This window comes from Camelus ferus, chromosome 3 (genome assembly GCF_009834535.1).
Source record: "Camelus ferus isolate YT-003-E chromosome 3, BCGSAC_Cfer_1.0, whole genome shotgun sequence".
NCBI classification, from domain to species: domain Eukaryota; kingdom Metazoa; phylum Chordata; class Mammalia; order Artiodactyla; family Camelidae; genus Camelus; species Camelus ferus.
Genome location: NC_045698.1, coordinates 95,987,166 through 96,000,512, shown reverse-complemented (window position 1 = coordinate 96,000,512; position 13,347 = coordinate 95,987,166). Strand labels below are relative to the sequence as shown.

At 40.6% G+C, this 13,347-nt stretch overlaps 1 protein-coding gene across 5 annotated transcripts in view; it reads left to right on the top strand.

Annotated features, from left to right (window-relative positions):
- The window catches only part of KLHL3 (kelch like family member 3), a 238,162-nt gene that overhangs the window by 156,929 nt on the left and 67,886 nt on the right, over positions 1 to 13,347 (top strand). For all 5 annotated transcript variants that reach the window (XM_032476820.1, XM_032476819.1, XM_032476817.1 and 2 more), the window contains one exon: positions 10,015 to 10,136. In XM_032476820.1, the coding sequence (XP_032332711.1) occupies positions 10,015 to 10,136 (122 nt within the window). The remainder of the gene's footprint in view (positions 1 to 10,014; positions 10,137 to 13,347) is intronic.

The following is a 13,347-nucleotide window of genomic DNA, read 5'->3' as shown; positions in this document are numbered from 1 at the left end:
TAAGAAATACTAGTTAAAGGGTATGCGCATTTTGAAGACTTGTGAAACACATGTTACAACTCCACAATTCTTAGAACTATTGTACCAGCTTACATTTCCATCAGCAATATATGAGATGTGTGTGGTTTTGGAGACCCCTTGGTTTTGCTTAAACCTTGGTAAACAAGTACAGAAGAAAAAGTGATTTTGCAAAATTTTATTCTAATTATCAGGTTCAGCTTCAAAATGCATAAAATTAATAACAAAAAGGCCCAGCTGACTCTTGTTAAGTCCATTTCTATCAGCGTGTTTAAGGCTCCAAAGAAAAGAAAATACGTGTGACTTTCTTCTGACTTGAGTGATGTGATTAAGATCTTTTACTCAGGCTTAAAGTGTTTATTTTTTGGTTTTGTCCTCTGAGTTCATATTGCCCGAATGTCCTCTGATGGTTCCACATACGAGCCCCACTCGTTGACCATGTCCTTCCCAGAGTAACTTGGAATAAATGTGGAACTGAGGTGTGAATGCCCACAGTAGAGTGTCCAAAGGCCGCCAGCCCTTGAGAAGATCTGGGCTGGGCAGTCAGCTGAATGGCTCCCACTCCTTTAGCATCATGTGATTGGAGAGGCTGGTGGTGCTGGTTCTGCTCTTCCTTCCCCTGCGAGTGTGGAAACTGAAGATTCCCCTCAACCCCATCCTCCCCATCTAGCCCCTCCATCCCAGGGGAAGATAATTTTCCCAAGTTTTTTCCCTCTTTTTATCACATCTTTTACTATGGGATCTGTGTACTATAGTATGTGTACTCCATATGGGTCCCCACATGTCATCCAAATACTTGAAAAAGAATCCCATTTTATGATGTTAAAGACGCCGAGTTCTAAAGAATGTATGGGCTCAGGGTCTTAGGCCAATCATCATGGCCAAAGGACTTTGAGCTCCATCCTGAAAGCAGCCCTGGGAGTGAACTGCCCTGTTCTTCTGATTGTATTGTACTATGTACAGAGGCTGATTAGATTTTTTTTTTTTTAAAAGAAAAGTTACTGTCTAGTTTTTATTAGATGTAGGCTGAGATTCAACTCGTGTCTTTGAACATATGGTGAGTACAAATAGGGAGGAGAGTCAGGAATGTGCTGGAGGTAAGAGGCAAGGGTCTTGGAACTGGAGAGGACACCAACCATCCACAAACAGAACAACGAAGGCCTGGCTCTTTTGCTCACCTCCCAGGTATGCACATCCTACAGAACCACGTCACCCTTTCTTTGTGCCATATTCTGCCAGGCCCTGGTCCAGATCTGTGTTTTGAGTGTTTGTATGATGTTTTGATGTCTTTGAAGATCTCTGCATAACATACAGTTCAGCAATACTTAATCCAAGGCAGTGGGGCAGGCAGGGAGGGAGCACTAAGGAATAGAATCCTTTGCATAAAGAGGGTTTTGAGAGAATAGTAGCAGTAGCTAGGGTCTGGTTTCTGACAGTTTTGCCCCTGAGATTAGAGTTACAGATTGGATAGAATAGCTCAGAAAAAAGAAGGGTTGGAAGCATCAGAGACTGCTTGGGATTTAGGAGAAATGGCTTCATCTTCCATGTGACTGTCTTTTGGAGTTGGTTACCTCGGGGCAGAAGCTTGTAGTGATGTATGGTTTCTTCTTCCTGTCCCCAACACACCACATCAAAGTCAGGCATCCTTCTGTGGCTTAAGAGTCCCAGATTTAAGGATGAGGGGTACGGTAGTCATGTCTAAAAATATGTTGCTTTTGTTGTAGAAATGGTGAGTTTTTTCAAGAGTTAATTTGGGTGCAGTTCAACACAGGCCTGTGTAGCACCTCAGAAGAGAGACCACTATTCCAGACACCCACCAGCACCTATTAAGGTGCAGCTGGTTTGACCAAGATGATCTAGGGTAGACTGGTCTGGACGTAGAGTAGCTCAGCCTTGAAATTCAGATCATCATTGGGGATAACCATCGGTAAGAAATGTTTTATGAATGTCCATAGAGGATGTTTGGAGTTGTTGCTTTGGAGGCCTCTTTGATAAGGACTGAACATATTAAGGTAATGTCACCTTCCACTCGGAGATAGTGTGGTGTCTTGGAAAGGGCTTTGGAGCCATAATGACCTGACTCCAGTACTTAGTAGGTTTGTGGGGAATTTATTTAACCTCTGTGATCCGGTTTTCTTGTTTGTGAGACTGGAATAATAACAATAAATCAATAATAATAATAACCAGGGAACAAAATTAGGTAAGGGAAGAAAGGGACCCAATACAGAATAGGTACTAATAAAATTTATTCTTATTATGTGTAGAGCACATCATAGATTACAAAGCTCACGTGGATGTGTGGGGTAGCTCTGACATCAGCTGCCCTGTTGGTGGTTCAGCTTGATGTGAAACGTTTCTGTGGCTCCATAGGCACTTCCCTCCTTACTTGGTGCTCCTTGTGCCTCTAGCTGAGCAGAAAGACCTTTCGCAGTAGAGGGGGATGAGATTCCAGGGAGGTTGGGTGATGGGCTTATATCCATCCCTGCAGTTCTGCTGAATCCTCCTGTCACAGTTCTCACAGTCTTATTATGTTCTTTGAATCTCACACAGCTTTGGCATAAAGACAGGGCAGGGAATGTCCTTATTTCACAGGAGACAGAGAGGTCAGCCTTTTGCAGTTAAATGGCCTAGACTGCTCACCTGCAGGAGGTTTGGCTGGGATTCAGGGAGGTGACAGGGTATTTCTTTTTCTCATGTGGTGTTAACATGTGACATAGATCTCCCTCTAGCTTAATGAGTTGGCTACCCAGATATTGGGACTTAGATGAGGGTTAGGGGTAAGAAAGTTTAATAACCATCTTAACACTCACAAAGGATCATTGTGCAAAGGGTAGGGATCTTCTGTTTTCTTTCTAGTCAGAACATGAAACTAAATTACAACAGTAAGTGTTCAATTTAAGAGTGAGGAAGAATTCTAGAACATAAGGACTTCTAAATGCACTTTTTCCCCTTTTGCCATACATCTTTGTAGGGGTGGTTGGTGGTCTATGTCTGGTTCTTCAGAAAGACCTGCCAGCCATTCTTCCATTCCTTTCTCACTCTTGAGGCTTGTTTTGCTGAATAATAGGGTTGGGTTGTTTTTTTTTTGTTGGGGGGGTAGGCAATTAGGTATTATTATTATTATTATTATTATTATTATTAATTATTATTTTATTTGATGGAGGTCCTGGGGAACGAGCCCATGTTATTGTTGTTGTTGTTGTTGTTGTTGTTGTTGTTATTATTATTATTATTTTATTTGATGGAGGTCCTGGGGAACGAGCCCATGACCTTGTGCATGCTAAGCATGAGTTCTACCACTGAGCTATACCCTCCCCCAGGGTTGGGTTTATACCAAAGGTCTGGAAGATGAGCAGAGGTTTTCTATCCCTCCTGAGTATTCTGTGGTGGTGAAAGGTTTTGCTCCTCAAGCTGCACTTCCTTCTTCCTCTTCCCCCTGGGGTGGTCTTCCACCTTAAAAGAGCTCTGCTGTGTGCCTGGTGTGCTTGCTGGGATTCAGAACTATGACTTTCTCTCCTGGGCTCTTTATGGTTCTTGGAGACTTCTAGGTGCAGTGCAGGGTCCTAAGGTAGAGCTTGAGGATTTAAAAAAGTTCAAGACATAGTCCCTTTGTCCAGGCTGCCATCATCTTTCATCTGATTTACTGCAGCAGCCTTCTGATTGTTCCCTCCTCCTATTTTGTTCCCTCACCCACAACCCATTCTCTACACTATGGCCATAGTGATCTTCCCAAAATAAAATCTAATGTATCCCTTACCTGCTTAAAATCTGTCAGTGCCTCCCCTTTGCCCTCAGGATGAAGTCTAAACTTCTCAGCATGGCCCACAAAACCCTTAAGTGCAGACCCTGCTTATATCTCCAGCCTCATCTCTTCATTCCTCCCTTTGCATGCTGTGCTCCTGCCAGACTCAACTTCTTATGGACTCAGAACAGGTCATGTTCGTTCTTACCTCCAAACCTTTACATACACCATTCTCTCTTCCTGGAATATTCTTCCTTCATACTCCCTTCTCTCTGACAACCATAACTCCTTCTACAGATCTCATTTTATTGTATTTTTTTTTATTTTTAACTTTATTTATTTAATTTTTTTAACGCCTTTATTGTGGTATGGTTCCTGTACAGTAAGCTACACATATTTCAGATGTACAATTTGATGAATTTTGGTAGATGTGTACACCCATGAAACCACCACCACAATCAAGATAGCTAATATTTCCCTCACTCCCCAAGAGGTGCAGTTTTCAAATTCCAGTTTATCCCTTCCCACCCCCCTTACCCCCTGAAAACCATAAGTTTGTTCTCTGTCTGTGAGTCTGTTTCTGTTTTGTAGATAACTTCATTTGTGTCCCTTTTTTAAGATTCTACATATAAGCGATATCATACGATATTTTTCTTTCTCTTTCTGACTTGCTTCACTTAGAATGACAATCTTCAGTTCCATCCATTTGCTTCAAATGGCATTATTTTATTCTTTTTATGGCTGAGTAACATTCCATTGTGTGTGTATATATATATATATATATATATATATATATACACACACACACACACCACATCTTTATCCAGTCATCTTTTGATGAATATTTGGGTTGTTTCCATGTCTTGGCTATTGTAAGTAGTGCTGCTGTGAACATTGAGGTGCACGTGTCTTTTCAAATTATATTTTCCTCCAGATATATGCCCAGGAGTGGGATTGCTGGATCCAGATCTCATTTTAGATCAGTGTTTTTTAACCATTATGAATCAATCTGATGAAAACAATGGATTCTTGCCACAAAAAAAGCAAATAGTGCTCCTGTGTGCATACAGTTCAGGGTAAAAGAATCCCTGTTTAAGAACGTTTTAAGCTGAGCCCCTCTTTCTAGCATTTAACACACTTTCTAATTGTTGGTTTACTTGTTTCTCTCTCCACTGGACTGAACTCCTTGAGGGTGCAGAACTTGACTTGTTCACTGTTGTGTCCTCTGGGCCTTGCCCATAGGGACTGTTTGATACATATTTGTTGAGTGAAGTAATGAACAAATATCTGTCCTTGAGTAGAACATGATCTGTTTGGAGGAACAGGACATATATGTTAACAAAGGACAAAAGATGTGTGACCAACAGGCACTTTCTTTTTTCTTTTTCTTAATTGAAGCATAGATGTTGTATAATATCATGTAAGTTACAAGTGTATGTATAGACCACATCTACTTTATCCATTCATCTGCTGATGGACCCTTAGGTTGCTTCCATATCTTGGTAATTGTAAATAATGTTGGTATGAACATTGGAGTACATGTGTCTTTTTGAATTAATGTTTTTGGGGTTTTTTGGTTATATACCCAGGAGTGGAATTGCTGGATCATATGGTAGTTCTATTTTTAGTTTTTTGAGAAACCTCCATACTGTTTTCCATAGTGGCTGCACCAATTTACATTCCCACCAACAGTGCATGAGGGTTCCCTTTTCTACACACCTTCTCCAACATTTGTTATTTGTGTTGTTTTTGATGATAGCATTCTGACAGGTGTGAGGTGATATCACATTGTAGTTTTAATTTGCATTTCCCTCATAATTAGAAATATTGAGCATCTTTTCATGTACCTGTTTGCCATTAGCATTTCCTCTTTTCTGAAAGTTCAGAGTCTGAGGTAGCTAGGCTGGTCCTCTTGGGAAAAACCAGCAGAGGAGGATGCTTGGGTTGACCTTAAATATAGAAGGACTTATAGGGCTTATGTTCTGTTTGCTAGAAATATTTTGCCGAAGTAGTCACGGTGAATGAAGGGACAAGAATGGCCAAGTCTTTGTTGATTTCTCCCCCTCCAGAATTACGGAAGTCTGTGGACCTAACGAGATGTCAAGAGAAAGCCTCTCTCTTTCTTTCCCTGCTCCAACAAGTATGTGTTAAGTGCTTATTATATGCCAAGCACTTTGTTAGGTGTTGAGGATATCTTGACAATAAACTTGACAAGATCTCATCTCCCTTCTTTCTTGCTTGTAGGTATTTAGTATAAGTTGTCCTCAGAATGTGGACATAGGCCTTGTTTGGAAATACTTCTATCAAGGTCATTAGTTAAGGTCTGGTTTACATTATAGAGGGATTTATTAGAAATGACATGAAGTCTAAAGTTAGGCCAATTTTCAACTCCCAGTCCTGCCTCTTACTAGCTATGTGCAAATGCCTCTTGAAATGCCAATTCTATAATTTGTCAAATGAAAGTAATACTAGTACCTCCTGGGGGTGTTATTAGGATTCAATGAAATAATGTATGTAAATCCTGAGGGCCTGGTACATAGCAACAATTGTTATTATTATTATTATTACTGAAGTACAGTCAGTTACCATATGTCAATTTCTGGTATACAGCGCAAAGTCCCAGTCATGCATATACATACATATGTTCATTTTCTTTTTTTTTTTTTTTTAACATTTTTTTTTACTGATTTATAATCATTTTACAATGCTGTGTCAAATTCCAGTGTAGAGCACAATTTTTCAGTTATACATGAACATATATATATTCATTGTCACATTTTATTCTCTGTGAGCTACCATAAGATCTTGAATATATTTCCCTGTGCTATACAATATAATCTTGTTTATCTATACTACAATTTTGAAATCCCAGTCTATGTTCATTTTCATTTTTTTTATGAAAGGTTATTACAAGATATTGAACATAGTTCCCTGTGCTATAGAAAATAAACTTTAAAAAAAATCTATTTTTATATATAGTGGCTAACACTTGCAGATCTCAAACTCCCAAATTTATCCCTTTCCACCCTACAACAATTATTATTACTACCACTTTTAGGTCTATTGAAGCTGATGTCTTAGTTTGGTGCACTAATTTCTCCTGGTTTATAAGAGATATTAAATGGGATTTTACAAGTCCTGGTTTGTATAGGTCTCCAATTTCCTATAAGGGACATTTCTCAGAGGATAAATACTGTCTTTGAAACCCTAGGTTGTTTTTTTTTTTTTTCCACACTTTTTCCTTGCTTATTGAAATTTTAAGCACTTAATACAGAAATTAGAAATTTCTGAGTCATGTAAAGAAGCAAGAAAGAAAATCTCCCAAAGTCCCATCATTTAGAAAAATGTGTCTTAATGTTTTCTGGACAGTTGAGACTGATGAAAATGATCTATCATCCCCAAGAGAATCAAACTTTGGCCCACATATACAAATATTTTCATGTAATTTCAGGAGTTTCTGCTTGTTTACCCCAAGTTACAAAACCCTCACCTGACTCCCAAGCACTAACTCCATAGACAGAAAACAGTCAGGCCAGGCTGTGCTTCACACTTATTAAGGGCTTCTGCGTCTCTTGGTTCTTGCAGTCAGGTTGCTCCTTTTTTCGTTCTTTGTGCTAAGGCCCAAGTTCTTAAACTAAGAATTGGCCACCTTTGATGACCATTTGTGATATAATTACCAACTGGACTTTTATTAATAGACATCTTAATGGCTGTTTAGAGAGATGAATTTAACTTCTGATTTCCTTGTGTGTATGTTCTCATTTGTCTTGGTGTAAACTCAACAGAGAGCTTGTGAGAGCCTGTTTCATGGGTAGCGGAGAAACCCATCTTTTCCTGTTTCCTTTTGGCCTCTTTGTTTCCATCTCAGAGCTCTTTGTGCTAAGGCCTGTTTACTGGCTTTTACCAGCAGTCAGAAGAGAGAACAGAGTCAGGTAAGGGGAGATGTCTGTGGTCTACCTGATCTGGCAGCGGAGGGAGCTGGCAGGGTTTGGAATAGGTTTTTTTCCTTCTTTTTCCTCCCTGCTCAGCATCATTCATATCTAGAACTGTGCAGGATGGGAACCGTGGATTGGCGGAACAATCACGTGCAGTCTGTGCAGCTTGGAGGTGGGCGTCTGCAGCCCACATGCTGTACTGTACTTTATTTTGTTGGCTCCTGGGGACAAATTCCACAGAGAGAAAACAACCGCCCAGGCTCTGTTTTCACACTCACATTAGGACTTCTGAATCCCTGTTTCTTGCAGTCATATTGCCCTTTCATTCAGCCTATAAAGATGCATGTCTTGCCTGTCTTTTCCTTCTGAACTCAGCAGCCCTTGTTGAATGAGCCCGGCTCTAGGTAAATGTGTGCACTGTATATGAGGACAGGCTGGAGTCAGGGCCCTCCGGATTGTGCAAACGTGGTGCCACTGCTGCCCTAGTTCACAAGCCTGTGTCCTCTCTTTCTTGGATTATTATCAGGGCTGCCCATCTGTTCTCCCTGCCTCTGATCCAGCTTCCACCCTGCATCCAAAATTTCATTCAAAAACACCCATCTGTTGATGTCATTCCCCTTTAAAACCTTTCAGTGGTGCTATTCTTAGGATAAAGTCCAAACTCCTTTGCATGGTTTACTTGGCTCTACAAGTCCTGGCCACTATCTGCCTCTCCGGCCTCCTCCTTCTTACTGTCACCACACGTACCAGCCATACTGGCTTCTCACTGTTCCCAAAACTTACTGTTTTGGCACTATTCTTTCTTTCTTTCTTTTTTTAACTTTAGAGTTTTTTACTTATTTTTCTAATTAAAGTATAATCAATTTACAATGTTGTGTCAATTTCTGGTGTACAGCATAATGTTTCAGTCGTACATATGCATACATATATTCACTTTCATATTCTTTTTCATTATAGGTTGCTGCAAGATACTGACTATAGTTCCCCATTTTATATGGTAGAAACTTGTTGTTTATGTATTTTATATATAGTAGTCAGTATCTGCAAATCTTGAACTCCCAATTTATCCCTTCCCACCCCTTTTCCCCCTGGTAACCATAAGTTTGTTTTTTATGTCTGTGAGTCTATTTCTGTTTTTGTAAATAAGTTCATTTGTGTCTTTTTTTTTCAGATTCCACATATAAGTGATATCATATGGTTTTGTCTTTTTCTGACTGACTTCGCTTGGTATAATAATCTCTAGCTTCATCTATGTTGCTACAAATGTCATTATTTTATTCTTTTTTATGACTGAGTAGTATTCTACTGTATGTAAATGTATATGTATATACTACAATTTCTTTATCCAGTCACCTGTCAATGGGCATTTAGGTTGTTTTCATGTCTTGGCTATTGTATATAGTGCTGCTATGAACACTGGGGTGCATGTATCTTTTTGAATTAGAGTTCCCTCCAGATATACGTTTTGTTAATTTTCTATCTTTGCACTTGTGGTTCCTGTATCCAGCTCACCCCTCCTCACCTTTGCTGCCTGTGGAATATCCAGTTCAAATGTGCCCTCCTATTAGGATGCCTTCCTGGATTCGTCAGAGAGGGCTTGTTTCTCTGTCTTCTGCCTCCTTAGGATTTAGTATAATTTAGTAATTACAAGTGTGGGCTCTAGAGTCACACTCCTTGCTTTCAATCCTGGCCTGGCTCCTTCCTAGATGTATGACTCTGGGCAAAATGAATTAACTACAGTCCTGTGCCTCAGTTTCTTCATCTGTAATATGGGGATAATATTGATAACCTTCATAGGTTGTTAATTAAAAGAGACAATAGTTTAAAGTGCTCAGCACAGTGCTTGGCCATAGTTAGCACTCAATAAATGGTTTTTAAAAAATTGTTGTTATACTGGTACTTTGCATAGACCTCTATTAAGTTCTTACCATCTCATATATTTTTATGTATCTGCCCTACTGGACCAGGTTCTCTGAGAACACGTGCATATCTTGTTCACTTTCCTGGCCCTGCGTGTACAAGTTTGCAGTAACTGTTGGTTGAATGCTTTGCTGTAGACATATTTGCCTTTAGAATGGAAATGGGCAACAGATAGAGTGAGGAACGCTTAAAACTGGGTTTTGGGTGATCACAGACCCAAAGTTGATGTGACCTTGATGTCAGCTGGTTTATCTGCCTCCATGCCTGAGTTCCTTCTGTGGCCTCTGGGAGCATGGGCAGTGCTTTGATGTCGCCAAGACAGGGCAGGAGGCCATGTGAAAGTTAAATACACCCTTGGCACCACATTCATGTCCATTTTGTTTTTGTTTTGAACTGTAGGTGACATGTCTGAGAGTAAAGCCAAGAAGATAGAAATCAAGGATGTGGATGGGCGGACGCTCAGTAAGCTGATTGACTACATCTATACAGCCGAGATTGAAGTGACCGAAGAGAACGTGCAGGTAAACACAGCCCCTGCTCAGTGTGTCGCACACCTAGGGCTCACTGTTTTACAGCCTCATTTCACTTAACGCTCACAACAGCTTGATTGGCAACTGGAGAGGAAACGAAAGCTCCAAAGAGGGCAGGTGACTGGCCCTGGGTCACGTGGCCAGTAGGAGGTGGGTGAATGACCCTCACACTCCTGCCTACCTGACTGTGGGACCCCTGTTCTTAACCACTAGGCAATAATCCTCTGAATGAGCTTGGGCCCCAGAACAGGAAGTCTAACTTAACGTTGGTTCCAACTTAGGTGAAGGGAAGAACTAGAAGCCTGGTGACCCCAGTCCTCCCCAGGCATCGTCGCATCTCAGGGATTTTTTTGAGTATCGACTTGTGAGGCTGTTAAAAATTTTCCTGTTTCAGTGTTAGTCAGTGAAATACCTCTGAGTCAGTGGAGGTGCCAAGCACCGGGCCTGAGTTTCAGCAGGGGCGTGTGGCTGTGAGACGTGTGGTCTGTGCCTTTTCCTTCCTTTGCCACCTGCCCTCATCCTTAGCCATCTGGAGCCTTGAAAGGAGGAGCCAGCTAAGACCCTGCTTCACCCATAGGAGTGCGTCTTTACTGTGGGCACGTGAGGCATCAGCATCAGCCTCAGTAGGGAAGGTGGTTGAGGTTGTGGCCCACGCTGGAGCCCCACGTACCACCAGGCCAAACCCAGACACAGGATACACTCTTTCTTTCTTCAGTTGAAGTATAGTTGATTTACAATGTGTTAGTTTCAGGTGTACAGCATAGCAATTTAGTTATACATACATATATTTTCATTGTAGGTCATTACAAGCTATTGAATATAGTTCCCTGTGCTTTACAGAGGGACTTTGTTGTTTATCTATTTTCTATATAGTCGTTTGTATCTACTAGTCCCAAACTCCTAATTTTTCCGTTCCCCCTCCCTTTCCTGCTTTGGTAACCGTAAGTTTGTTTTCTATGTCTGTAAGTGTGTTTCTGTTTTGTAAATAAGTTCATTTGTCTCATTTTTTTAGATTCCACATATAAGTGATGTCATATGATATTTGTCTTACTCTGTTTGACTTATTTTATTTAAATGTGGTAATCTCTAGGTCCATCTATGTTGCTGCAGATGGCATAATTTCATTCTTTTTTATGGCTGAGTAATATTTCTGTGTGTGTGTGTGTGTGTGTGTGTGTGTGTGTGTGTACCACAACTTCTTTATTCATCTGTTGATAGACATTTAGGTTGTTTCCACGTCTTGGCTATTGTAAATAGTGCTGCTGTGAACACTGGGGTGCATAAGATACACTATTTCTTGTCATTAAGGATCTTACTATTCAATTAAAGTGATGGAAATTTTATGTGACATGGAGGTTTTTTCCTTCCTTTTTTGTTTTTAAAAACGCAATTCCACCTTATGTATTGTGAGACAGATACCTCTCTGGTGACCAAAATGCCCATTTCCCTTATCCAGAACACCAGCTTCTTTTCCGGGATCGAGGTATTTGGGAGGCTGAATTGATAATCGTGTATTTATCCCCTTTGGCCCAGATGTTTGAGTGCCCGTTATATGCTACTTTGTTGGGCACTGTGTTTATACCATGGAGCAGAGGTGATTCAGTTGCTTGCTTTCATAGAATTTGTGGTCCAAGGGTGAAGACAAACACTCAACAAATAAGCACACAAGTAAGGTCTATGCACAGATTGTGGTAAGTCCTTTGAAGGAAAGGAACATGGTGTACAATGAGAGAGAAAGGGACTGTTTGGGCGAAGGAGGGAGTCTGGGAAGGGCCCTTTCAAGAGGTAAGTTTAAGCTGAGGACTGCAGGATGAGTGGAAGTCAGCTTGGTGTAGTGAAGGGTCCTCATAAGGCAGGGGTGTCAGGGTGCAGGCAAGCTGAGGGCCCGAGGTGCCCACCCTGCACTGGGGCCTGCAGAGCCTGTTTCTGTATACAGACTTTTGGGTGGTATAGTTTCTACAGTGGTCTGGCCAAATCCTCAATTTTAAAATTGAGGTATTTTTTATACACAGTAAAGTGCATAGCCTTTCCATGTTGTTTCTGGTCTTTCCCATCCAGAGTGGAGTAGGCAATGCCATGGTTACTTACTAGGTCTAGCAGCAGAATTCAGACAGCTGAATGACTCTTGGGCAGTAATACTAAGTGCAAAGTAATTTAGTATACAATGAATATAGGAGATGTATTAAAAAAATTTTAAATGGGTGATAGTTGTGTCAAATCACCATCAAATTTAAATTCATTTAGGTACTTTTAAGAGTGATATAGATATTGAGACTTACAGAATGCAAGAAATTACATCCTTTGCAATTCTAATGAAAAATGCTAAATGTCAACCTAAAAATGTACGGGGGGTAAGTAATTTTTAAAAATCTTGCATTAAGATTTATCAGTAACTCATTAATCATATAGTGCGGTAGGCAGATTAATGGCCACCAAAGATCTTCCTGTCCTAACTCCTGGAATTTGTGAATATGTTAGGTTGAATGTCAAAGAGAAATTAATATTGCAGATGGAATTAATGTTGCTCATCAGCTGAACATGTGATGGGGAGATTATCTTGGATTATCCAGGTGGCTCGATGTAATCGCTGGGGCTATTTAAATTAAAGAGGGGGGCAGAATAAAGGGAACTAGAGAGATGTGACCTGACAGGGATCCAGTTTGATGTTTCTGGTCTTGAAGTTAGGAGGTCCATGAGCCAAGGAATTGAGGTACCTCTAGAAGCTTGAAGGGCAAGGAAGCATTTTTTTCTCTCAGAGCCTCCAGAAGGAACTCAACTCTGCTGACACTTTGATTTTAGCCTGGTGAAACCCATCTGGGACTTCTGACTTCCAGATGTAAGAAAATAAATTTGTTTGTTGTCTTAAGTCACTAAAACAAAACAAAAACAAACAAACCCCAAGCATTGTATAGGGAGGTTGTAGAGTTGTATGACTGAAACCAGTTTTTTCCTTCCTTTTCATTGTGTATTTATTTAATACCTTTTTTTCTGTAAAGGACCAGGTGTTTACAAGCTTAGATAATTAGAAGATGTTCCACTCTGGCTGCTTTTTGTCTGGCTAGGTATTTATCTTTGCAGCCTGGTCTAACCCAGTGGTGATGTCTACAACACCAGGTACCTTAAGGCAGATAGCAGCAGATAGCAGAATCAGAGGACTCTGGAGAAAATGGCTTCACTGTTGCTTTTTACAACTCCTCTGTAG